Source organism: Lutjanus erythropterus, chromosome 22, assembly GCF_056507025.1.
Source record: "Lutjanus erythropterus isolate fLutEry1 chromosome 22, fLutEry1.hap2, whole genome shotgun sequence".
Classification (NCBI taxonomy): Eukaryota; Metazoa; Chordata; class Actinopteri; order Lutjaniformes; family Lutjanidae; genus Lutjanus; species Lutjanus erythropterus.
In genome coordinates this window covers 12,997,015-13,024,329 of record NC_139338.1, presented here as the reverse complement: position 1 = coordinate 13,024,329, position 27,315 = coordinate 12,997,015, and the positions used below count along the sequence as shown (strand labels likewise).

The 27,315-nt window shown below is 39.9% G+C and overlaps 1 protein-coding gene across 6 annotated transcripts in view; it reads left to right on the top strand.

Moving 5' to 3' along the window:
• The window catches only part of cald1a (caldesmon 1a), a 78,535-nt gene extending 52,519 nt beyond the window's left edge, over nt 1–26,016 (top strand). For 2 of the 6 annotated variants that reach the window (XM_084710758.1, XM_084710757.1), the window contains exons 6-16: nt 469–681; nt 2,233–2,339; nt 4,599–4,866; nt 7,360–7,497; nt 11,913–11,956; nt 12,170–12,245; nt 13,922–14,062; nt 14,334–14,429; nt 16,829–16,897; nt 20,913–20,949; nt 24,323–26,016. In XM_084710758.1, coding sequence (XP_084566884.1) covers nt 469–681; nt 2,233–2,339; nt 4,599–4,866; nt 7,360–7,497; nt 11,913–11,956; nt 12,170–12,245; nt 13,922–14,062; nt 14,334–14,429; nt 16,829–16,897; nt 20,913–20,949; nt 24,323–24,336 — 1,203 coding nt within the window. In that variant the 3' untranslated portion in view covers nt 24,337–26,016. Of the gene's footprint in view, nt 1–468; nt 682–2,232; nt 2,340–4,598; nt 4,867–7,359; nt 7,498–11,912; nt 11,957–12,169; nt 12,246–13,921; nt 14,063–14,333; nt 14,430–16,828; nt 16,898–18,593; nt 18,646–20,912; nt 20,950–24,322 lie in introns of all 6 variants that reach the window. The other 4 variants (XM_084710761.1, XM_084710760.1, XR_014768967.1 and 1 more) reach the window with 3 other exon arrangements.
• The last annotated feature ends 1,299 nt before the right edge of the window (nt 26,017–27,315 follow it).

Sequence of the window (27,315 nt, the reverse complement as noted above, 5' to 3'; positions counted from 1 at the left end):
TAAGCATTTATTATGACTAATTTTGTCAACATAAGTCACAACTTATACTGGCCATCTAAATAATGTTTAAAGATGCACTACACCTTTATTTATTAACCAGGTACAAAGTATTCAAAACGTCAGATGCAACTTTACAGTAGCCATCCAAATAATCTTCATAGATGCACTACATAGTATTTATTAACCATTTAGAAAGCATTATAAACATCAGTTGAAACTTAAAAATGACTATCCAAATTTATAGTGCTTTACAAACTATTTATTAACCATGAACAAAGTGTAAAAAATATCCGGTCCATCTCTCTGTGTAATTGATATTCTTTAACAAATACTTAATATTGTTTGTTAGCAGTGAAGTGACTGTTATCTAAGTTTAAGTAACTGGCAATTTAGCATTTATTAATGATGGTTATTATAAAGTGTTACTGAACTTTCTTTCAAAGAACTGCTGTAAAACTTTTGTCACAGGAACTCGCTGACGGAGAAACACATTCAGTAGTCAGTGAGCGCTCAAACCTGGCCAAGTCAACTAATTCAGAGGCTGAGGAGGATGTAGTAGCATCAGAGGAGGCTGAAGAGGTACCTGAGGATGATTATGTAGATTACAAGTCTATGACACTCAGAAATGACACTGAAGAGGACAATGAGGTAGCAGAGATACTGCACTCAGTGGAGAATGAGGTATCATACATGTGGTAAGATTTTCAGTAGAGGTGTGATCCACAGCACAGAAAATCTCTCTGGGTAACTTCAGCGTCTTTTAGGAGACACGTAAACAGAAATCATTCAAGAATAAACCGCGGAAAATTCTCTTAATAAGGCTATCTTGTTGACTTTGTGATTTATGTCGGGAGCCAGACGCTGAAATTACCCAGACACCCCGTGTCGTCACGGTGTGGTTTGCACCATTTGCAAACTGGTGGTAACTGAGCCTGCGTTTTATGAGGTGTGGTTGCGGCCATGCAGTTAGAGTTGTGATAAGGTTAATGCTATGCCTCACAGAGTGGTCACAGTGTTTTTCTGCATGTCTTCCACCTCAGCTATGAGAACAGCAACACTCATTACACAGACTCCGCTCCAAAAAAGTCACTGTAGCAGAGGAACATCATGTCATTTAAAAGTAATAAGTGTCTTCACTGCAAGGAGATCGCTGAGCCATCATATCACGTGTATACCTCCAGTCAAATTCTTTACACCAGACATTAGAAATTATCCAAAGCCAGTAGCCTGATGAACTACAAATTCCAATTGCATGAACAAACTTTTCATCTGCAGCAGTTCAGTATGACTTTAAGGTCCAAGCAAGTCTATGAACTCTGTTTTAATACATTAATAAAAGATTTCAATTACCTCCCAAACTCTTCTCTGCACAGCTGAAGTGAACACATGAACTAAGCATTTAATTTTATAGTCAGTCTAGGTCTGTCTGACCTCTTTTGACCAGATCTATTTTGGGTTTCCAGATGCCTCAGTATAAACAACAGTCCTCAAAGAAGCTCCATGTTTTTCTGCACTTTCCTGTTAAGATAAAGACATTTCACTGTAATTTTCTTGCTAAATCTCAGATTGTTGTAAAGGCCCAATTGAAGGAAGTAATAACTTCCTTCAGCAATTTCTTACACTTACTAGCAAAAAGAGTTTCATTTAATTGCACCCATATTTGCTTTTTTAAAACATTTTTTATTAATGGATGGCCTATTACTGATGATTTTCCAGTCTTTTTTCTTTCTTTCTAAAAATGACCATTATTTTGAAAAATTACAGACCCATTAAAATTTGTTTTAGCAGTATCAGTAAAATTGGAATAAAAAGATAACCTATTTAGTTTAAACAGTTTGTCCACCAGCTCAGCCTGTATTATGATGCGATGTCTGTGCTAGAGAGCATCAACAGTTAGACACATGATGTTCTCAATGTTCTGTGGTTCTTCGACTGGCACTGTACATATTGGGCTTAGACGCATAATGATTATAATTTACAAAACTTGCATCATGTTTTTGATGATGGTTAACAGCTGGAGACACTCCCATGGTGATCACATGTTTGTTAATCCTGTCTCAGTAGTAATTCTGGAGTGGACGCTGTGTTGTGTGATGCTCTGTGTTATTTTGTTTGGGGTGTGCTCTCGTTCTCTTTTGATATCCCGTGATCGTCACATGCCAGACCACGCCCACTCGGCCTATCTACCGATTGCGCCTTTGTTCACTGTTCCCTGCGCTCGTTTCTGCCCAGGTGAACGAGAGAGGCACGGCCCAGGAGGAGCAGGGGAAGCAGAACGGAGGGCTGTACGAGGAGGAGGCGGCTCCCAAACAGCACAGGAAAGCTGAGAGGACCTTCAGGTACACAGACACAACAACACACACACAGCAAGTGAACTCCAGGTTTCCACTGAGGCCAAACTGGGGATAGGCAGGCCTGATGAATTATTCAAGAAACTCTGTTTTCAACAAAAACTCATCAATACATTTTGGTTTGTTTCCAGTCAGGAATATGTGCCTGGAAAATCTAAATAATTACCTGGATGTGATTGGTCTGTTCAATATTATTAATATATTCAGAATCCAAATGCTATCTTTCAATTTCGACTACATATTTTCAGCTTTTTTTAAGCCAATATACAATATTTTCCTTCATGCATTTTCAATATTTCAATATCATGCCTGAAAACATGTTGAAAAATAATTAGGATTGATGCTTATTCGACAGTACTTGGCCACACACAGAAATTCCAATTCCCCAGTTGCCCCAACATTGGCAGCAAAACATTATAATGGAGAAATAGCAATACTGCTTTATGAAGCTGCAGTTATGCCTGTCCACACTTGACCAGCTGTGGAAAAGTACTGCAGTCACTTAATATTCTTGACACAATGGTCAGTAGAGATCAAGCTACTAAACAACCAAAGCTTGCTGTTGCTGTTAAAATAAGATGCACAGAAATTAGGGGAGACACATAAGATAAAAATGTCTAATAGCATAAAATTAAAAGAAACATTTTTTTTTTCATTTAAATGATACTACTTTTGTTTACAATTGCTAACAAGCATTTACCCATATTTAATATATGTAGATATTGTTGCATTATAAAAACTGCAGTGCTTTTTTCAACTCTTTACCTCAAAGAACGTACAGAAGAAATATTAGTGACAGAATTGCTGCAGTAAAAGTTTACTGTATTAGCAACATGAAATTGCTGCCAACAATTAACAACAAAAGCCAACAATGATTCAAAATGTGTAAACAATATTATAAAGTATACATAGACAGTAAAACAAAGGTGCAGAAGGGGAAAAACACAAAAATACACTGCACTGTTACAGTATACAGTAATCTATTTTATATCCACATTGAACAAAATTCAAAAATTCCCAGTTTTACCGTTTTACTGTTCCTGTTTTTACTCTCTCACAAAAAGAAGTTAATACTTGGCTGCATCTTTGACTGGAATCAGCTGTGGTTGATCTATTATTTTACACAGCTTACAGTAAATAAGCTGTTTCTCAATGTGTCAGTGATCTGATCATTTAGAAATTATTGTCAGCTTTTTCAGTATAGCTCTTGAGCTGCTGTTGTTGTAGAAGCAGAGGCTGCACCATATTTTTGCTTCTGGCATGATATGTGCAAGCATTTATAAATAAGACAAGGAAGAGCAATAATTTGGGTACAGGGGAACCGTGTATAAAAAGAAAATTTTGTTTATTGAGTGTATGTTCTGTGAAAGCAACATGAATTGGTTTACTAGCTAATTAGCTAGCTAGTCAGCCTTAATAATTCTAGCTAATTGGCTTGACTTTTGTGAATATTAGCTAGCTGGTTATCACATTTAGCTAACTTATTTGTCGCTTTTACAGGAAAGGAAAAAGTTCACAGAGGTACCAGGTTTGCTCAATTGTTATTGGAGCAGAAAACAAAAAGGGGCGGGACCTTGGTAGGGCTACAGATTGGACCAAAGGATGGTAGCACTTGTTAATAACTCTACTTAAGTCAGGCATTTATGGAATTATGCTACAATGGCCTGGATCTTATTCTGAAAATTTATGAAAGAGAAATCTTAATATTTGTTTGCATATGCTGAACAGGGGCACTCTAACCAGACAGGAACTTATTAATGTTGCAGTTTGACATTTGTTGTTTGTTGCTTAGGCTGGTATAAAAGACTGGAAGTATTAGACTTTATTCATCCCCTTGGAGAATTTCAGGCCTCTGACACCCGCAAAATAATTGAAAAGCATGTCTGAATCAGATTTTCAAGCAAACAAGCTGTTTTTCTTCAGCCTTGAGTAGCAGAGCAACAGTGTGTTTTGAACATGGGTCACCTACAGTTAATCCCCAGCGTGAAACACTGGATGAAACTTGAGATGTGCTGTAACATTATCTCTGCTGAGGTGATTGTTGGTATTTGTTTGTGTCCACATGTTTTTGTCTGTCTGTGTGTTTGCTTTGCCATGAAAGAGCCAAATCCTTGCAGCGTACGTTTAAATATTCAGCTTGTATCAAATGTCAAGTGTTTACCTGTATGTCAACCAGCTTTGTGTCCTACTTACACAGTTTTGTGGCCTGCGTGTGTGCTCTGACCCGCGTTTGTGTGTCTGTCTCAGTCGCGGCAGTGTACGTTCCCCCGAGGTGTCCGCGAGCGACGACCAGGACGACGCTGCCCGCCTGGAGGCAGAGCGCAAGCTGGAGGAGCTGAAGCGCCGCCGCGACGACGCGGAGAGCGAGGAGTTCGAGAGGATGAGACAGAAGCAGCAGGAGGCCGAAGTCGAGCTGGAGGAGCTGAAGCGGAAGAGGGAGGAGAGGAGGAAGATACTGGAGGAGGAGGAGAGGCAGAAGAAGCAGGAGGAGGCGGAGAGAAAAGCCAAGGAGGAGGTAAAGAAGAGAGCAGCATGTTTTGATAATGTCAGTCACTTTATAAATGCTGTTTGATGAGTTCTGCTCTCTCTTGCTTTGTTTATATTCAACTTATTCTCTGTCCCTATTCACCCTCTTTCTTTCTATACTGCAGCTGTTACATAGTTACATACATTTTTCAAAAGAAGATAAAACAGTTTTTGTAGAAACTCAGTCTGAGTGGGTGTTTACCAGGGCAGCTGCTGACCAACATCCAAGAGTCAACTTCTGTGGTGCACTACTAACCAGAGCACATAGCACCATATAGGAAAACATAACAGGTTGTTCCCTTTTTCCATCAAGCAGACTCAGCAATGGTTATGTACCATTAGCAGTTTCACTGTGAAAGAACTAGCAGGACAAGATAACTCGTTAGTTTAGTTTGCTAAGTGTTGTGCTGCGTTCATTCTAGATTATAGAAAAGAGGGGCTCCAGCTAGTGTGAGCTGCCTCTTGCATAGAGACTCTGAACTCGGGTTGATTGGAATCATTACACAAAGTAGCGTGCAGAGCAGCGTACAGCCAAGTAGTGTAGTGCACCGAGTAGAGAAATGCACGTAGTAGTACTGACATCTCAAATGGGACAACAAAAAGCGACATATAATAATTTCTGCCTCTTGCTGGCTAACTGGCTGCGTGGTCCTTGGAATTAAAGTGACATGACCATTTTTATTGCCCACCCACACAGATATTGTACCGATTAGGTTAGACGCAATTAGAACCCAAAAATCACGAGCCCTGGCCAGCAGCAGTACAGGAGGGCCACAACTGTGGAAAACTAGATCCAACTTTGTTTCCTCCTTTTCTGTAATTTCAGTTTTGACCAAATAAGTAAATAAGTCATCATATACCACAGATACATGTTCCTGTTTTTCAAAAATATATTTTACTTTGACCTCAAGCTTATTGGTCTCATTCAGGCTTCTTTATTTCTCCCAGTTATTTCATTAAAGTCCAGATGAGACGGCATTTTAAGTTTATCTAGTGTCTGTGTCACAGCGTATTTTTGAATGAAACAGGATAAACAGACAGAACATAACATTTGGAGGAATTTGATTTGAAGGTTGAAAAATGGCCGCGTCATAACCCAACATGTTGTGGTGTTGCTAGTTAGCTAACTATAAAAGTTTAGGACTGATTGCTTTATGGATGTCATGACATTATTATATATTATTATTAACATTTTTCCCACAAACACCGATAAATCGGTGCACCACGTGACTGAGGATGTGATCTTAAACAGTTCAAAAGGCATTTTTCATATCATCTGAACTTTAAAGTTCACAAACCTTGTTTTTCACACCAGCACTTTCATGTTGATCTAGCCTTTACACCTGTGTGAGCTGAATCCCATACATCACACACACATACCAGCACCCTGGTGACATTATCTTCTACATACTTCACCGTTATCGTGACTCAACCAATTTGGGTCCCCAGTCGTAACTCATTTGCTGACCTCATCCTTATGTATCCTAAATGTGATAACCTCTTTCCTTCCTATGTGTTCACATCTGTATTCAACCACTCGATCTCCTCCATTCTTTCATGCGCCCGCTCCGAGGCACTCCATTCTCACTATTGCCCTGACTGGTCTTCTTTGTTGATCTTGGCTCCGAACGTGGCGGCCCGTCTCTCGCTATCTGCCCCTGTTCCTCTCCTCTTGTGTGATGTTAATGAGGCCTTTTGGTTTGTAATTAAAAGATGGCCCAGAGATACAGAGAGACTAATTAACCAAGACAAGGCTGCTGGAGAGGGCTGATATACTGCCAAGCACCAGCCCTCTTCTGAATACAGTACAAATGGTTCATACTTTAATTGTTACAAAAAAGAAAACTGTTGATATGCACGTCTCAAGCTTTCCAAAATGGCTTTTTCTTTCCTGAGGCCGGCGATCACTGTAAATAAGAATTTGCTCTGAGTAATTTAATTAGTTCCTGACCTGCTTCATTAGATAAAGTAAGTAAATCAATTAGAAAGTGGCACATATCTGTTGTCTGGGTCGGATGCATTCCTGATTGTCAGTGATTTATTTTAGTGCATATAATAACCCATGATGATATAAATTCATTTTGATTTTCTCTGTTAACCAAAGGTCAGACAACTGAGACACAGTTCTTAAAAGATTTTGCATTTGCTGCTCCAAACCCTCTGGGTCTGTTAGTTCGTTCCCAGGCAAGATCCACTGGTTCACAGGAAGTGTGTTTGAGGTTTCCAGCAGCAACAGTGGTTTGTTTAGAGTAAATACAAGAGAACTGGGCAGTTAGCACGAGCAGCAATATCCGGCATGGCCGAGCTGGCAGGGAGCAGAGCGCCACCTACATATGCTCCAATTGAATTAACAGAAAGTCTCCTGTCAACTCCAGGGATCACACAGAATAAAAAATGACAGGGATGTCAAACACGCGACTTAATTTATTTCTAATTTTTGCGCCACAACAGCCTCAACTCTAAACACATCTGTCTTTCTCAGGAAGAGAAGAGGAAGATGAAGGAGGAGATTGAGAGGAGGAGAGCAGAGGCAGCCGAGAAGAGACAGAAGGTGGAAGACACCATGGACGGGGAGGAGAGGCCCTTCAAGTGTGTCAGCCCCCGAGGCTCCTCTCTGAAGGTCAGCCTGCCATTTTTAACCTCCCATCCAAAAGGAGGGTGACAGTCCAATTTTATTTGCCAGTTGACTGTTTGCCTTGTAATTATTGTTGCTACTTTTCATCCTCAAATGATAAGGGTTATTTTGCTAAAAAAAAAATATCAGACATCATTTATTACATGTTGCAGAGCATTTTATATTGTTTAAAACGTGACTGGAAGTGGACTTTTTTTGGCATGAAGTAAGAATGCAAGAGCTAATTAAATGCTTCTTGGCTTTGGAAGTAGCATTCAGATACTAGTGTAGAGCTAGTTAGCTGCAAATGTTTCATTCAGCATTTTTGCTTCAGTGTTTTTGTTTCTGGAAAGATAAAAAAAATTCTCCAAACTACATATATGCCAAATATTACTCTTACTGCTTCAACAGTAAAGTTACTGAGTGGCTCAAAGGACAATTGAGAGAATGGTCAGTTCTTTATAAACACAGATGATTCATTTCTTTTTTTCCTTTTCCTGTGTTCTGTTCAGTTTCTGTGTACTTGCATCCTGCCCAACACAGTCATCTGCGTTATGGAGTTGATGTAAAAGTTCTCCAAAACCTGCAAATCCCACTCATCCGGCAGTGCAGCAAAGCTCAAGCTAAACATTCAAAATATTTGGAGAGATTAAGTGCCAGATGACCCGCATCTGCCCCTCTCACCTCCTTTAGCTCTCTGCGTGAAGTGTTATCTGACTGAGATGAAGGTGTTCATAAATAGAAAGAGCCTCGATGAACTGGGAGAGAAGAGTGAAAAAGTCTGCTGCTGGCAAATTTCTCTGTATTTTATTTTGCTTCGGTTCGCTTTGAAATTCTGCTGACTCGTTAACCTGTTTGTCACAAGAAAGTCCGCGCGAGGAAAATCAACCCGGTCCGCGCCCCTCCCCGCCTCATCCAAAGATAAATGGCTGTCACGGCGAAGGAACGTTTAATCAACCCAAATGTGAATAAATGTTTCCAGTGTTGCCAAAAGCCAACTCCCACACACTGAAAGTCGAGGGGGATTTTCAGCCAGTGGAGAAAATCTAATTAGTGACAGTTAGCAGTAATATCCATCTGGCCCGTCCCGGTGAGACTTCAGACTCGAGGCTCGACTCTAGTGGTGTGTGAACTCTGATTGGACTGGAATCGAGTACTGTGTTTCTTTGTGAAGGTTTTGTAAATAATGTTGTCCAACTGTAATTTCTCCACCCTGCTGCCCTCAAGACACATCTTTACTTTGTGATCATGTTCACTGTGGGTACATTTTTGTTTCTGTGTGTGTGTGAATATCTGGCTTTATATTTCATACACAGTACACTGTGCTGTGTATGAACTGTTGCTTTGCAGTGTTTTTTCACCATACTCTACTACATCAGGGGTTTTCAAAGTTTGACAATGTGGGCCTCTCATGTTGCCATAGAGTCAATTGGTTAGCTGTGGGCTATAACTACAACTACAACTTTTTAGCCTCTAATTGTTTGTTTTTGGTTTGTTTTTTATTTTTGTAAATCGGCACCATTTAAATCATGTCAAATTAACTATCATTCGATTACTTTTCATTAAAACCTGACGATTCTTAGGAAAGTTCTGGACAGGGCTGCTGCTGGCAGTTTGGATGATGAGGATGATGAGATTATGTGCTCAGCTCATCAATATTGATAATAAAAACAAATTTGAAGATGGTGAAAAGATGTTGAAAGAGACGTAGTCCCTTCTTAAGTTAGTTAATATTATGTTAGTTAATGGATAGTTAACTACTGATGTAGGTTAGCTAGCTAGTTAGCTGGCATTATGCTAAGGTAACGACCCAGCATTTTGAAAACAATATGTTGCTTTTTCAAGCCTGCCACCAACTTTTAACCAAAAATTTCAAAATTTGGTTTTCTTTTCAACGTCGACAAGCCTAACACATAGCAAGTTATAACAGGAAAGGAGAAAGTTGTCAAAGGTGCCAAAAGGGGCGGGACTTAGGAAGGGTCAGTTGCTTTGTGCTTCCTTTTTTTTTTTCTCGCCCAAATTAAGCCTATCTTTAGAGCATTATTTAGCCCCCTTTCCCAACAAACAATCATGACATGGTTGGTACCATGGATGCCTTAGGTGCTGTAGTTTTATATGATACCAGTATCTTCACTCTAGCTGAAACTGAGCCAGCTTACAGCCTCAGAAAGTCAGTAACGTCAGCTGAGGATGAGGGTGTCCCTGCGGAGTTCAATAATGTAGTAGGTAGAGATGTGAGAGCTGTTTCGGTACCTCCTTTGGCACTTCGTACCCTACGCACAGCATGAGATGCATACGTGCATCACAACAGTGCTTGTTCTGGAGTTGTATGACAGCTCTTTTTTTCTGTATTTTTGAGCAGACTTGTGGAAGTTTTTTTGAGATAGACAATGTCTATGATATCCACAGAAAGTATAAGTCACACTGAATCTAAAAAAAAATTAATCTGACTGAATTATGACTCCAGGACAAAAAAAAAATTGACTTAGATTGCTTAAGCCAGGCACTATGGTTTTAAAAGTATGTCAGTTGCCTCCATGAGCATGTGTTACAGCCACTGCCACTGAATGTGCTGTTGTTTTTATAACATCAGCATGCACCTGTCAATTTCAACTCATGAAATATCTTTGCCTCAAGTCTCTCCCTCCCACACACCCCTGGAGTTTCACAGTCTGAAAATCTCTACATCAAACAGAAGGATTTTTTCATACCAGAAATAATTGGTTTTTCGGTGAATGCCAAATACAGGCAACCAAAAAAACACAAGGTAAAAACCCCCATTTAAAGCAGTTGTATTGGATTTTTTTAGTCACTTGTTGGCAGCAAAACAAGCAATAAACACAACATTAATATATATACCTGATAAAAGCTGATATGACTAATGTGTTAGCAAACAGTTGCTTATTTACACATCCAGCAGATATAGAGCAACATTAGCATTCCTTTGGCATCGTATTTCTGGTTGCTTTGTAAATGTAAATCCAATATTCACTCTCCTGTTCGCTCTGTCTTGGTCTTCACCAACTTCTATGCTCACCAGCCAGACTTAAACCTCTTGTACGTTCCAAAAACCAAAACAGTTAGCTGCAAGATGCTAAAAATAAAACTCTAAAGTTGAGGGGGAGCTGCAGAGTTAAAGAGGAATAATTCCCTGTAGTGCCAAATAAAGCCAAACAAGAATGAAGAGAAGAGATTTCTCATTTAAATTTAGAATAAACATTTTCTGGGTCCATTTTTGTGCTGACTGTATTTTCAGCCACTGCAGTTCTTTTTAAAACCTGTGTGTTGACTATTATTACACGCATGCCATTGAGAATATACATTGTTTTCTTGCCAATTGCTGCTGTGTTTCTGCCACGTTGTGGCTCCTGATTACACTAAAACATAGAGAAACATGCTTCTCTATCAGCAATCACCTCCCAGTGGAACACAGTCCCAGGAGCTGGCCTACATGTTATCAGCAGTAAACCAGCATAACCCCGCTCCGTGTCGTAGATAAAGTACAGTGTTCTCTGGAAGTAGAAGGACAGAGGGACAGAGTGGGATGCAGAGAAGCGATTAGGGTTAACAGGATTACTGTAACTGCGTTCGGATGGCTACAGCTCTTTAAAACGCGTCTGAGAATGGGGAATTTCCTGTCGGGGAGTATTTTGGGAACTCCCACATTCGGTAGCAGCCGAGTGCAAGGTCCTTTTTCACAGGGAGAGGGGGAGAGAGCTTTTTCTGCACTTTCTTCTTTTGTCCTTTTAGAGTTTTTTTTGTGAGTGTCGCATGTGTTGTCCCCTCTCTTAGCTTCTTTTTTTATATATATATCATAAACAATCCTCTGAGATTCCCACAGTCCAACCGCACAGATAGGAAAAAAAGTTGCAGTGTTTTTTCTGTGTGTGTGTGTGTGTGTGTGTGTGTGTGTGTGTGTGTGTGTGTGTGTGTGCATGCATGCATGCATGTCTTTCAGAGTGTTTTGCTCTTGGAGAGAACAGTCACTTACATTGTGTGTTGCTGAGTTAGCATACTATGAAATATGTCAAACTTAGATATTTGCCATTTGGAAAAAAAAATACTGTCCAGACATTATTGGTAAGAAAGTTAAGCGCATGAAGATTAAAGCGATAGTTTGGATTATTTGATTTAGGGATTTATGTGGTACTGTGGACCCCATCCACTACAGTACATTACTTTGCTTCCATGCTGGTACTCCTTGGTGCTTCTCCAAAGTGGGAACGTGCCAACCAGCATCTACCGTTGGTAATACACCTACTATCTTTAAGTACCTCATACAACCCCACTGTAAATAATCCAAACTATCCCTTTAAGAAAAGGCTACTGTAGAGTGAGGGAAATGTTACAGTGATGTATGCATGTGTGTAACATCAGTGTAATATTTAATAACCCGGTGCTCTAATGACCTCTCTCAACAGATCGGAGAGAGGGCAGAGTTCCTGAACAAGTCGGCACAGAAAAGGTAAAAGTTCTTTTCCCCAGTAACAAAGGTTGTAGTTGAGCATGGCAGTTTTGCTGCACAGGGAAAATGTCAAATGTTGAATGTTTAATCCCCACTTGGGATTGCAAGCGTCTTCCGTCGAGGCACTAAGGATGAAATGCTTGACCACACTGTGTGTAATATTCAAAGTGGTCCCATGCTGTGCAATAATAACTGTTTGATTCTGCCCAGCAGCACAGTGAAGACGTCTCATTCTCCCGTGGTGTCCAAGATAGACAACAGGCTGGAGCAGTACACCTCGGCTGCTCAGGTTAGCACATCTTAAGCTGGAAAAACTGCAAAGTATTAACACTATACTGTGCAAAACATTTGGCCTATTCTGCAAGACACAGCTATATGTTGAACAGATTTCTTGCTGACTTCAAAGAACGTCATGCTGTAACGCATACACACAACCAGAAGAAAAGCATCAGTTATTAGATTATATGTAGTTCTATATACTTTAATAGAGAAATCTGTGATATATTTACTGAACTAAATCATAAAATGAGCATGAAATGTCATCACAAATTAAGGAAACATGCTAAGTAGAAATACTGGGCTTCTCAGCCAGCATGTTCTCTTTTAAATTTTCCATTATGATCTGGAAAGTGTGTTTTAGTTTGCCCCTTTCACATTTCAAATTAATGCCGAATATTCACAGAATGAGTTATTCGCCAGAAATCATTAATAATCTCTCAGAAGGAGTAGGTGTTTATAACAATTAAATTGGGCAATATGATAATGGAGTCTGGCAGGCTGTCACTGAACCCCAACTGTTTTCAGAGCAGCGGGCTTTTATTTGATTAACTTATAATGTAGGACCCATCATCACTTGTCCAAATATAATGTTGTGCCCGTCGTGTGCTCATGTGGGTTCACTGTCCCTGCAGCCTGCAGGCAGTCTGTCAGAGCCTGGGGAGGAGGGGGCAGGGGGAAACAACTCACTTCAACCATGCTTCAACCTATTTAAAATACTATCCATGGCTCCAAATCACTATTTGGACTGCTGTACTCATTGTTGGGGTCGTACATATTGCTCCTTTAAAATAACATATGTGTATATTTAGGTGAAAAGTAAATATACTGTATAACAAGATAAGATAAGATCATCCTTTATTAATCCCACAGCGGGGGAATTTGAAGTGTGAGAGCAGCAAAAGGGATAGCACAATAGCAGAAGCATCAATAAAAAGCAAGATATAATAAATAAGTCAACAAGCAAGTTATAAATAAAAGAATAAAAACTAGATAAACAAGAAACAGACTCAATAGTTGAAGCTGAACAAATAGCATAAGATAAAAAAAAAAAGAATACACGCCTAGTGTAATTTTATCCTCATAAAAGATTGCTTTCCTTATCTCTCACACTTAAGCCAAGTAAGTGGCTAACTCAAGTGTTTCATAGGTGAAAAGCCAACTTAGTCTTTGTGCGTCTTCCATGTTTAAAAAACCTAATTCTTCTTTTATTATCTTACTAAAAGTAGTGCATGGTGCTCCGTCAAAAAAGAGAGTACAGAACAAAATAAAGCACTGCTGTGGCAGCCAGATGAAGCAGCTGAGGTCATTCTGGATGTCACGTCAACATCATGTGAATTCAACTACAAATACAACTGCCAAAAATCAGTGTATTGATTTGATTTGATCCAGTCTCGTTTGCTAAAAGTATTATTTTGGCCCAAAAGTACCCATGATGTGTCCTAAACTGCCGACACATAAGCAGCCAAAATTAGCGTGCTGTGTCACTCCCTTATGCTAATTCCAGCACTATTCTCTGCAGATTTAAATACCCAAGTCACATTTCTCAGTGCCCTCAGAAGACACTGTTGCTGTTATTATTCGCAGCTTGTGTGGGTTTTATTTTAAAAAAGACGGGTATGTGAGCATTGATCTAAATTAGCTGTCCCTGCCGGTCACCAGTTGAAACCCGCCACTTTGTCTCCACAGAGAGAGAACAAGGAGTCTCGATCCCCTCGCTCTGGAGCGGTGGATCTGCCCATGGTCACCGACAGCATACGAAACATCAAGAGCATGTGGGAGAAAGGCAACGTGTTCGCCTCGCCCGGAAGTGGCGGCAGCACGTTCAAGGTAAAAGATGAGGTGGTGGAGGAGGGTGTAAGAAAGTTAATCAAACTCTGTGTGTGTGTGTGTGTGTGTGTGTGTGTGTGTGTGTGTGTGTGTGTGTGTGTGTGTGTGTGTGTGTGTGTGTGTTTGTGTGTGTGTGTGTGTGTGTGTTTGTGACTGGAGCAGAGAGAGAGAGAGAAAGAGAGAGGAAAGAGCCCAATTCACGGGCACTTCCTGCTCGGCCCTGTTGCCGATGACGACCAGGCTTAGCTGACCTTTGACCCTATCCAAACAGGAAGCAGCTGTGATGAAGACAGGCGTGGCGGGCCGCATCAACGACTGGCTGAATAAAACCCCGGAGAGCGGCAAAACGTCAGGAGGAAGGCCAGCGGTAGGTCGTCGCCATAGCAACCCCTGTCGCTGCAGCTAAGAAGTACAGTACATACAGTGTACAGCTCAGGGCTGCAGGGAAATGCTTAGAAATCTGCAACATAGCAGATACAGCTGTGTTAACTGACCTGTGTTATGGTCAGAGTAATCTTTATATACGTGTAGACTTACATCGATATGTTTTAACTTATCAGAGTCGTTTTTCTTTAAATCTCTGGATCTACATGTTAACGTCTTACTGTGAGTGATGAGGTCCTACATGAACACACAGTTTTCTGCCCAAGTTAGAACAGTTTTGGTGATTTCACATGAGTGTTTTCTCTATTTGTGCGTTTTTCTTTACTCTTCACACTGGTTTGAAGTAGGCAGGACTTGAACAGTGTGATGTCACCTACTTCCAAGGACCAATCAGGACTGAGCAACATTTGAATCAGAATCTGATGACAGTTGGTGGGTGTTTTGGTGAATCAGATCTAGTCAAACCAAACCCACAAAGCCCTGAAGAAGCAGATTAGAATTTAGACTTTTTTCTTTAAAAAATTACTCAAACTAATGATGATATTATTATTGTTGCAGCTCAGTTATCAAACTCAGTTACTTTGGTGAATCCCTTTAAAACACTCCAGTCACACAGTAACACAAATAACAAAAACAAACAACCCCACTCCAAAAAGTGAGAACTAGCCCTTTAAACTCTTCAAAGTAATGCCTTAAGATGGTGATTTAAAAAATATATATATATTATTCTTAGCTCATTCATTCATGCAGGTTAAATGTTACAGAGATATACGAAAGATTTAAAGGGGATTAGGGGGATTTAAAGGTAGTCAGCAGGATTTAATTTGATTTATTATGACTTATATTGATGTGCCAGTACAAAATATATTGTATACTAAATAGCTAAATAGATAAACACAGAATGGCTAGTAGGATTTGTCCAAGCTGAGTGTAAATGCCCCAGAAATTTTGAGCCACATTCCCATGATGTCAAATACTGACATTTTGAGTTTGCAAAACGTCCCGAGCACATCAAAATAATGAGAAATACAGGCAGACGGCAGAGTCTCTGCAGGTACAGACACCACCGCACACTTCTACTGGGACGTAAGTGTTGAATGAAAGGGATCATGTTTATAAATCTAAACGTTATTTTAGGGAAATGTTGTAGAAGATGCCTTTAAGTGCTTGCAATTGGAGTTAACACAAAACACTTGCTTAAATCTTGCATAAATCTGAAATCCAAAATAAAATGGGTTTAAATCAAACAGCCCGAACAAGATGGATTCAGTCATCTCAGCACCGAGCTCAGGGACATCAGGCACACAGCACCATCCACAAGTGAACTATTTGTAATCATTTACATTTGCATAAGCCATCTCAGCAACTGGAGAAAATACATCCCATATTACATAAGTGTGTTAGTCTCACAAATAAACAGAATCTAATTATCCAATGGGGTGATCTGCAAATTATTCACTTTTTTTTTTCTAGTTTAAGAAACCTGGTCAACCTCGTGATAAACTGCAGTACACTTACTCTTATGTCAGCCCTGCAGTATCATTATTATTATTAATATTATCTCATAATTACTGCTGGTCATGTTCTGTACTGTAGATGTTTTATAATCATTTTCAAAAGATGCAGTGGGACAAGTTAGGTTGAGCTATTATCTGTCTGGCGCCACCTGGTGGCCATGAAGAAAAATAACTTCTCTTCAGTCCACTCTTACATCTGTCATAGTCTACAAACACAGTACATATGGATATTATTATACTGTGTCACCTAAGCATTTTATCTTAAGCTTATCATAAGCTTTTATAGCAGACAGACAGCAAAGCTTTCTTTTTTTTTCAGGCCCACTCATGTGTATCATGCCTCTCTTCACTTCACTGCCTATATTTCACCCAAATATTTATGTTAGAGCTTTCCATGTAGCAGATTATGGCTCAAATAGGTAACACACAACAGGAGTGACTGTGGATATGAAAGGAAACTTTAAAAGAGCGTCTGTCCACCAAAAAAGTTCAAAAACTGGAACTCTCTTGCCATATAATGCTGCTGTCCACTTCTACAATAATGTTAGCTTTTCCCTGACTTTTACTTTGCATTGTGACGGGGCGTCTTGAAAGAGGATTGCCTCAGACTCGTGGTGAGAGTGCTATTTTCCACTTCCCTTAGACAAGCGCTCCTCTGCCCGATAGTGTCTGTCAACCTCTGCTCTCGTTCCTCCAGCTCTCTGTCCTCCTCTGTCATTCCTCTCCTCTACATCGCAGGTACTCTGCACTTTGCCACAATATGACGGACTATTTTCAAATTGACCTGCAAATGCCGAGCACTCTGAGCACCGCTGATATGATGCTTCGTCTTTGCTCTCTTGTTTGCTGTCTCCCTCTCTGACAGGACCTGAAGCCTGTTGATGTCACCAACAAGAGGAGTCTATGGGAAAACAAAGGTGCCTCTCCGACCAAGGTAGCTATTACTCATTTCACACTATTCCCTGTCTAGTGTCATTAAAGGATAACTTCTGTATTTTTCAATCTGGATCCTAAGTTTTTGTGGCTAAGCGACTAATGGGGACAACAATTTCTGAAACTGTTCAAGTGGTGAGTGAGAGAGCTAGCTGTTAACTGTAAGACTGGCAGGCTCAGGTTTTTATTGTAAGTTCAAAAGTTGAGAAAACTTTAGATGAACTTAAATCTTTGAGTTTTCAAAACCCAAAACGACTTGCGCTACAAAAATTGTTCACAGTGAGCTGTGAACCTTTGGGTGCTTGATAATTAAATGGTTGCAGCTGAAAATATTGTTATTTACCAGTCTTCACCATCGCTTCAATGACTTCACTTAACTGTTAAAAAAAACCAAAAACATTTCAGGTTCCTAAAATTCAAAGATTAAAATTTGCCTAAGGAAGAAAATTAAATTTTCTCACCAAAACATTATTAGTTGTAAAAACTCTTTTAAAGTTTTTAATTTTTACAGTGCATTACGGAAAGGATCACTTCAAAGAGAGAAAGAGTAAGATAGTTTTTGTTTAATCACAAACAGATGGCTTTGTGCTCCTGCCAAACTCACCAGACGTCTGTTACAGAAACAGTAATTTTATCTTTGTCATCTTCATTCAAATGTGACAGAATCAAAATAAAACTCCATCGTGATGAATTAAGGGTTTATTTCCACCAAACAACCAGAGTCGCTGATTGTTGCAGCCAAGATGTTCTTGGTGAGTTTTATTTTGGTTTTGTTTAGTTTGAATGAAGTGTCTTTTTACGATGATAAAATTACTGCTTCTGTTAAGAAACTCTGGTGAGTTTAGTGAGAGAAACTAAAACAGCTGTTTCTGGTTAAACAAAACATATCTTACTCTTTTGAAAAAGATCTTTCTCTGTAGGAATCCTTTCAGTGTTGGACAGTCTGAGTCTATCAGGGCAAAAACAAACCTTTTTAGTGGACGTCCATTACCACTTCTCATGTGCAAGCTGCACCTGAGATGGACCTTCTCTGGCATTTGCTTTAATTTACTGTTTCATGTTCATTTTCAGCTGTATAGGAGTCCAGTTAAGCTGCAGCTGATGAAAACTCAACATTTCCTGAGCTTTTGAGTAACAGACTAACATCCATTGTGAAGAATTTAAAGGAAATTAGTATTTATTCACTGTGTTACATCTGTTCAACTCGTCTTACGCTTGTTAAAGACACACCTTCAAGCGAGTAAGACTGTTGTAACGGAGATGCAAATCCCTGCCAAGCTGCTGCTGACATGCCGAGTCTCATCAGCACATCTGTATGGAGAAGGGGTATTAATTTCACTTCTGCTTCAGCTATCTCACCCAGCACTGGACCAGTTTGTTGTCCCCATTGCACAGAAAAACATAGGAAAATAGGTCCAGATTGAAAAATACTGAAGTTACCCTTTAATACAGAGTACCAGAGTCTCACCCATCGGGGAAAATCCACCCCACTGCACATCCTGGAGTGTGTCCAGATGAAGTTTTAACTATGCCAAAATGGTCTGTGGTCTTGGAAGGATTTCCCGTGGTTTTTCATGACGTTCCAGTTGTTGTCAATCAAGAGAACGCAGGAATATTAAAATAATCTCACGATGTTTTGACCCTGGTAATGGCGGCGATGGGAGTAACAATCACTTGTGTTTGTTTTTCTTTCAAAGAACTCTCATAGCTAGTTGACCTCACCATTAAATCTGGAATAAGCCTGGAGAGGTAAAGGAGTAATTGTTCCATGTTTCTTTAAAGCACATATCACAGAATGATCTCACACTCTGCTGTCACACTGTCGACTTTTTTTTGCTGTCTGTTGTTGGCAAAGCTGTGCTCTGCTCTGCTGTGGTTGGACACTGCTTTTTTTAAACGCTGTGATAATATCTTAAGAGTTTCTCTCCAAAATTAGACATTTATGATCTGACAAATGCATCTCGTGTTAACACAGTTTAAGTGATTTCTGGCTAACTCTTTATTTAATATTATTATTCATGCCCCTTCCAGAGGTGGAAAAAGTGCACACATTCTTTATTCAAGTAGAAGTTCAGATATTTATATAAAAAAGACTTGTAAAAGTAAATAATTTATTGTGTTGTTATGTCATTTAGGTTGTTTTAGTCCCACCCATTTAGGTTGAAATTGGTGTTGATGTTGAGAAGGCAGCGTGTGATGCAAAATAAAAAAAAAAAAACAATAATTCCCCTCAAATGCATTGAAACTGTATACAACTGTAATAAAGTGTCTGGTTTGAAAACGTAAGGAGTAGAAAGTACCGATATTTGTGTAATGTAAAATATAAAGAGTGAAAATAAAAAGCTGTCAGAAAAATAAATACTCAAATAAAGTATAGATATGTATTTGTACTTTGTTTCTTCCTACCTTTGGTCCCTTCACACACAAATTCACACTTTAGAGAATATAATTATCTGTATTTTGTAAATATTGAGCACTAAACATCTTTCCAAAATGCACAGAGGGCAATAAGGAATGGAACTTGTAAAGTATGTCTGCCAGATGTTCTAAGTGCTGTAAAATGAAAGGAACAAAGTGAACACATCAACAAAGCCAATTTTAAAGGATTACGCCACTGACTCCATTAACACCCATAACTTGTTAAACCCGACTCAACAAAATTCAGAAGATTACAGTTTAGTGTAAATTCCGTGTCGTAAAAAACCTTTAACAGTGCGCCTGTTGTCCAACTGCGGGCTGAACGCTTTTCACAAATGGCTGTATCACATCACCGCTCCTTCTTCTGACGACCACAAATCACCGCTCTCAGTCCAACTTCACTTGACTTTATGTTGCTCTAATGGAGAAACTGTTTACAGCATTCTTTACAAGTAAGACGCCTTGCTGAGTTGTGCAATGGCAGTTTGAAGGTACTGAATCACTGTTATCACCTCACACTTTCAAACAAGTCTGATTATCAACTGTTCTATATTTATTTGTATACATTGATAAAGCTGTGTTTGTAGAGCTGCGTAGTAAAAGTGGAACCTGACATTTAAAAAAAAAGAAAAAGAGTTCAGCAAGGCTTACCTACATTCTTAAAAATAAGGGTTCCAAAGGGTTCTTCCTGAAGGTCTGGGGTTCTACCCAGGGCCATTTGCTTCTGAAGGACCCTTTTTCAAAGAAGGGGTTTGTCAAGGGTTATTTGTAAGAACACTTTTCATCGAAAGAACTCTTTCATCAAGGGTAATATATCTGTAGAACCCACTGTCTAGGTTCTAGATAAGACCCTTGGAATATAAAAAAAGTTCTCTATAGAACCTCCAGAGTGTGTTCTAGATAAAACCTTTGGACTATACAAAGTTGTTTGCAAGAACCCCATAAGTGTGTTCTTGTTAGCACCCTGTGAAGGTTCTGGATAGAAGCCCCAGAGAGGGTTCTGGGTGGAACTATTACACCATACGAAGGTTCTCTACAGAATCTCTCACAGAGGGTTCTGGGTGAACCCTTTCACAGAGGGTTGTAGGTGTAACCCTTTACGTTGAGAAGAGCTCATCTGAAAGGGTTCCAAGTGGTTCCAATCCTTTACCGTTCTAGTTAGCGTCTTTATTTCTAAGAGTGTACCCACCCTAGTTGCTTTAGTGTAAAAGTTCCTTCCTTCCTTGTTTCCTGCTGTGGAACAGTCGGGAGTCTCCGCAGCCAACAGCTGCAGTGCAGGCTGGAGGCTGTGGTCCGCCACATTGAGTAGAGGAGCTGGAGGGCAGCAGGCGGTGGTCTGCACTGACGCAAAAAGGGCCCTGGACAGGAAAGGTAGCGGGTAGCGACCTTGTCATTAGTTAACCGTGCTATGCTGTGATGTCAGGAGCGGCAAGATGAGCAGGGTAACGACTGGTGGGGACAGGATCTGGATAGGTTCAAGAGTGTCTATAGGTTAGAGTATAAGATCAGACGTGGTTTGACTGGAAGCTTCGCAGGTTTGTTTTGCATCTGTCTGCATCTTTGCCACCTTGTTACCACCCTGTCTTCATGTCTTGCAGGTGGCAGGCAGAGGGGAGACCAAATCAGTCGCCAACGGTGAGTTTTTACAAGGCACCACAAGTGTCAGCTTGTGACTGCAGAGCTTGTGAATGTGTGTGCAAGAAAACACACAGATGGGTGGGCAGGCATGTGGGCATGCATACTGCAGTTGTCGAGCGAACTTGTGGCTCTAAAATGTCAACTTTTCCAAACCTAAGAAATACCGCCTTGTTCTTAGCTTGGCCACAGTGGGTTTTTTTCTAATTGCCTTCAGAAACCAAAAGACAGGGGATTTTTTCAAGCCATAAAAGAGTGCTTAATCCTTTGGTTGAATTAAAAACATGGAAATGACCAAAATGAGTTGTGAGGTTTTCACCCAACGGTGACAACATGTTTTTAAAAGCCTACTTGCTGACAAAACATATTTGTGAAGATAAAAGGGAAGATAGACACTCTAAAAAAAAGAGACAGGGAAGTAGATTTTCAAATAAGCCGCGTTTTCATCTAATTGTCCAGACAATTTGGATTTGAACTTACTTGTAAAAGGTGTTTCCAGTAACTCTTTTTCAATGTTTTTTTTTATTTTGCATAAAAATTCATTGGCTATTGGCTTAATTGTTTCTTGTGCCAACTAACCAATAAGCCGTGAAGGCATAACATGCACCAGTTCAGGCGTATCAACCCACCCGCAGAAATAGCCGGTGTAGCAAAAACATGTGATCCCTCACTGGCTTCCCACCAGCAAACATTTCTAATTGACCCTTCATAAGTACCGCCCATTTTCATTCCAGGCTCCAATGACAGTTGAGCAAGCTTGGTAACTATATATGACGTTTTTACAGGAAAAGAAAAAGTTGACCACAGTACCAAGTTTGCTCATCTGTTATTGGAGCAGAGAGTAAAAAGGGGTGGGACTAAGGAAGGGTCAGTTGTGTTCTGTAGGAAATGTCCTACCACTTTGATGGGACAGGAATTATTGCAGAGAATCAAAGGAGTAACCCTCCTGCTATGTGTTTAATCTTGTCACTGGCTGTTTGATTTATACGACACCATGTGTCTCAAAACCAATATCTGACCTTATCACAGTCCACCCTGCTGTTTTCCAGTTTGCCGTTTGGCCTTTTGCTCCACAGTATTTTAGGATGCCATTTAAACATTGCTTACTATTTTAAAATCAAATATGAGTGCTGCCTCCTCCTCCTTTTGTTCCGCCAGCAGGCAGAAGAGACGTTTTGGCCTTGAGGGATTCCATACATGTCTGTGTAACGTGTCGCTTATTCAGCACACAGGATCATACACACATAGGCACACACCAATTTCACCTCTATAAACCCACTCGGCAGCCATCTCGACGCCACTCAAACCTTTCAGCTTTTCCACTCATGTACACATCCACTTCTGCCGCTCCGACCATGCTCCTGCCTCGCTGAGTGCTGCCAGGCCGGTTTGTCAGATTAATAGCTGGTATGTTGGAGATTAGCACACCATCACAGTGTGACAGAGGATGACAGGGGCTTTGTATAGATTTTGTATTTCTTGCTGGTAGCTGGCTGCAGGACCTCACAGAGATTTGACACCAGAGTGGACCACATACACGGCTTCACACTCTCCACATGCTTGGATCTAATAGAGGACTTCCAAAGTAATGTTCACCATTTTGGAAATAGTGTAGTTGGAAATTTAAATCGCTTTTCCTGTTTTAATTTTGAATGATGATTTTCAAGTTAAATATTTTTTTTAGCCTCCTGATTTGGCCTTGTTGTAAAGATGTCATTAAATGTCTGGTTTGATGGTAGACTACAGTACAGTGATTTACAGTGCTGGTGATGGACTAGCTGGCGCTAGCTAGTTAGCTTGGTTAGCCGTGAAGCTTGCTGCCAACTCAGCTCTGAGGTGCCAGGTCGTCAAACTGGCCCCTGTTAGTAAATCGTTGGTAGGCTCAGAGGCTACAGCCATGTTAGCAGCTCTATGAGGCTCTGCTGAGGCACATTACTGCTCACCATCTCAATTTAGGTGCTCAAGCTGGGGTAGGCAGGTTATTTCTGGTGTCACTGGGCAAATCTTCCAGAATAACCCTTAATAATAATGTAATGCAATTGGTCTGAGAGAAAATTAGACTTCTGCTCCTCCTCTCTGCTCTGTTTTCAGGCTTTTAGAAAATTTAACTCATGACAGAGGACTTTGGTCAATCACAGATTGGTAAGATAACTGATTGTTGGGTCTCATCTTAAGCATTTGACAACCTAGGAATGGATTTGGGAATGCTGAAAAAACATGTGGTAGGATGCAACGGAAAAGTTGAAACAGAGTCAGGTTTTGGAGAAATGCAACCTGATGTCACGCTGCGATGGCCGATCATGTAAGCTGATGATCAGACTGCTCCACAGTCGGCCTGAAATACCTTATAATGGCGCTATCCAGCCCGAGTTTATACCCAAACCATGATACTCTCCCACTTGTGTCCTTGCTTGTTTTGTTTGTTTTTTTTGTTTTTTTTTTATAACCAGCTTTAACATCTGAGTCTGGTTTACAGATTATGCTACAAATTAGCAACACTAAGAAGCTCCCTTTGGTTTGTGTCCATGTGATTAGGAGAGGGAGCAAAGTGATGAGCTATCAAGGTAGAGACTAAATACGGAGAGGGAGCGCTGGTCGCAAGAAAGCCAGTGAGTAAGGGAAATAAAACATTATTTTCTGATTGTTTCACAGCGGTTATGTTCAAAGCACAAATAAACACCCCCACACCGTTACGCAACCTAATCGCCACAACATCTGAGTGTCTCTAAGGAGGATGTGAAAGGTTGAACCAGATTTCATGACAGAAAATGTCAACCTCATGGTGGTGCTAGAGGAACATGAATGTCTGCACAGAATTTCATGTCAATCCATTGAATTGATGACCGATACCGCCGCTAGCACACCTAAAAAAAACATCTGTCACGCATAGTTTTCAGCTATTTACAAGTCTGATTTGCCACCATTTTATCAGTCTCGTGGAGCCACCAAGTCTTTACTTGAGCAAGTTTTGGAGTGGGTGAAGTTGGGTGAAGCTAAAGTGGGGCAATCAAGCAGTGTAGTAGATCTGTCAATCAAGCAAACTACCCCAAAAATATCCCTCTCAAAGGCACTCTTGTGAAAGGAATAACAACTTTAAGAATTTTGACCCAGAAACATACTAAGAGCAGTCAGATTATTTTGATTCCTTGTGTTAAAAAATAATATAACAGGGGCCGGGGGTCTTTTCTGTTACGTTTAATAGAGCAGGCATCAAGTGGCCTGTAAACTGCATGTTAACTGTATGACTTCAACACTTCACTGTGGTGTTTGTTGTTCGGTTTGACCTTCTGTGTCACAAGTTCAGAGTCATGAACCCACACCTGTCTGCATGCTTATAAACCCACTGATGGACTCGTTTTGTGTCTCTCTCCAGGTATGGGACACTAATGTCTCGAAGGAGCCACTAAAGCTGGGGACCACGACAATCCAAGACTCTTCCTTTGACTTTGTCTCAAGAACCAAATATAATGACCACAATCCCGAGAAGGGACCCCATGAAAAACGGAGGGACAGGAGAGACGCTGTCCGAGCACTGTACCGAAAACAGCATCTTATTTTTGTACGGTTGCCACGTGTAGTGCCTTTGCACAAAGATTTTTGCTTTCTAAAAGAAACAAAATGCTGTGAAATTTGGACATTTGTAATTACTATTAACCAATTACTTAATACAATCCTGCCAGGAAGAAAAACAAACAAACAAATTAAATTTAGATTTATTGTTGTATTCCATGCCGACAGTTTTGATAGAGAAAGAGTAGATTAAAACATTCCAAAGAGATGGGTGAAATCAGTTCTCTCCCTCAAACAGTACACTTTCCATCTCTTTTTTTTATTTATATTTAAAGCAAAAGCTTCACACATTGCTATTTTATTCAACGTTCACCAGTTCAGGATAGAAATATAAGCACTTCTAGAATTTAGCTGATTTCACTTTTATTATGTCTTACCAATAGTGCAGCAATGGTCTGAGTAATATATGTTAGCACATGTGATGTTTTGAATATGACCTATCATACTGTATCTTATATAACATCTTTATACTCATAACAAAAGGTATTTTTTGCTTTTTTTGTATCCAGAAACTATTCACCAACAGGCAGTTAATTTCGGCGGTGATAGGAGTGTTGAATATTCAGAAGGCCATTACGACTTTTATTATCCTTCATGTCATTTTATTTATGTTTTAATGTGTTTTGTCCTTTTTCTATTTCTAGCTGTTTTTGTAGCTTTTGTACCTGTTGGATCACTTTAAAATCTTCAGACATTCCTCTTAAAAAGCAGGTGCACAAGGTGCCTTCGCTGCTTGAAAGCTGTAGGTTTTATAATGTAGGAAATCGGCAAACCAACCCTCTTTTTTTTAAATCTACCTTTTACTTCTTTATTGCCTCTATGCACACTCTTATGCTCAGCGATAAGTTTCTAATTAAGGGCATACAAAGTAAAATCAGGGTGCCTAAGCATATAGCAAGATATACAAGGATATTTACCACTATGTAATTCTTCTGGCCTTATGATTGCAATGAAAACATTTACGACAGCTGAGGTACAGTACATGAAAGCCTCAATGCAACTCAGTATGATATTAAGACTTGTGATTTTCATGTTTCTTTTTCACTGACGTGGTCTTAAGTAGCACATTCCCTCGTAGTTTTTGCGCGACGCAAGCTTTGATAATATGAACGGTTTGCCGGGGCATTAAATTGATCGATCTTACTGCTCGAAAGTCTGACAATCACATTCCACGGCTCCTGAAAAGAGCAGGGGAGCTTGACCAAAATACTTTTAAGTGTGATTTAATGTGACATTTATGGGTTTTTTTCATAATGCCGTATTGTTTTTTTTTTTCTACAACTTTGTGTCCATTTTATGTTTTTTTAAAGTTCTTTTATTTCCATGTTTAACCAGACACTTGTTGTTTGTGTAGCGCTAAGCCTATGCAAAACACACTATCTGTAGTCTCTCTAAACACTCCCAATGTCATACAAGTGGGCAGTTTCCAACTGGATGAATGTTTTGAACATTGTACCCTTGACTCAACAACAGCAATAAAGACATTGAGGTATTCCACATTGTTCAGTTTCCTTCCATAACTTCACCACTCTGCTATATATACATATATTCTCAACTAGTGGGTCGTGGCCCATTGGGGGGCCTCAGAATGCCATCCAGTGGGCCTCGGAGGCAGGGATACTGGCAAACATTTTTAATGGAAATGTGTAAATCTGGTTATGTTTATATCTAAATATCCTCAAGAATTCACATAAATAAAAGAAATGTTGAATTAAAATGCATAATTTCAATGATGATGTCTGAACATCACCACAACAATCTGGACACATCATCAGCTGGAGACAATGTTTTTCTGCTGTTAGTGTCTGCAAGGATTTTCTGTTTTTCTATGTATTGTATAGTTGTCAATTAAATATCTTTGGGGGTTTTTGGACTGTTAGTTGGACAAAACATGCTATTTTCTGACATTTTGTAAATCAGAAGATGAATCAGAGTTAATTAGAAATATAATCAACAGATTAACTGAACAATAAGAGCAATAACCAGCTGCAGCCCTACTCATACATAACAGAATATGTCATGATATGTTATATAAAGCATATAGGTTAAAAGGGCAGACTGAGGGCCCATTGCCAAGTCCTGTGCTGCCTTCAAGTGCTGTCAGAAACACTGAGATAATGAACTGTATGAACTTGACTGAAGGATTTTACCATAACAAAGTGCCCACGCTGTGGTAGAAGGTTGATGGTGAAAGTCAAGACAGTAACTAATGATTTCAGAACTATTGTTGCATGCCTCCTCTACCTCGGGCTACATACTTCGACTTCAGCTCAAACCAGTGCTGTGCCAACTCTCAAAAGAAACAACAACGAAAAAAAACAACTTTGCAAGAAATGTTTTATCTCCAGCCAAATAACACTTGGAGGTGGAACAAGTTTGTACTTCCAATTTCGGGCTTCGAATGTGGCAGATTGCAAGGAGCACTTGAAGGCAGCATTCCTCTCCAGGTATAACTCATCTCATGCCTCCAACAATAGAACTGACAATCCTAACCAGTCATAGAAAAGATATGCGGTCACATGATGGACAGGGCTGTATTAAGTGTGCTTTATGGTTGGGAGGATGATTGAACTTGTCTCTGTCTGGATGTCAAAGAATAATCCCAACTCTTCCTCAGGGATATACAGGAGGTAAGACCATGACCTCTGTGTGCATGACAGCAAAAAGATCAATAACATCATTGAAAGACAGTTAATATTTTGCATTTTTAAATTAATCTGAGTTCCGTTTTCTAATAAATTTGAAAAACTAAAGTGAGTTTTGCTGAATCGAACCCATATTGCATGATCTAACAAC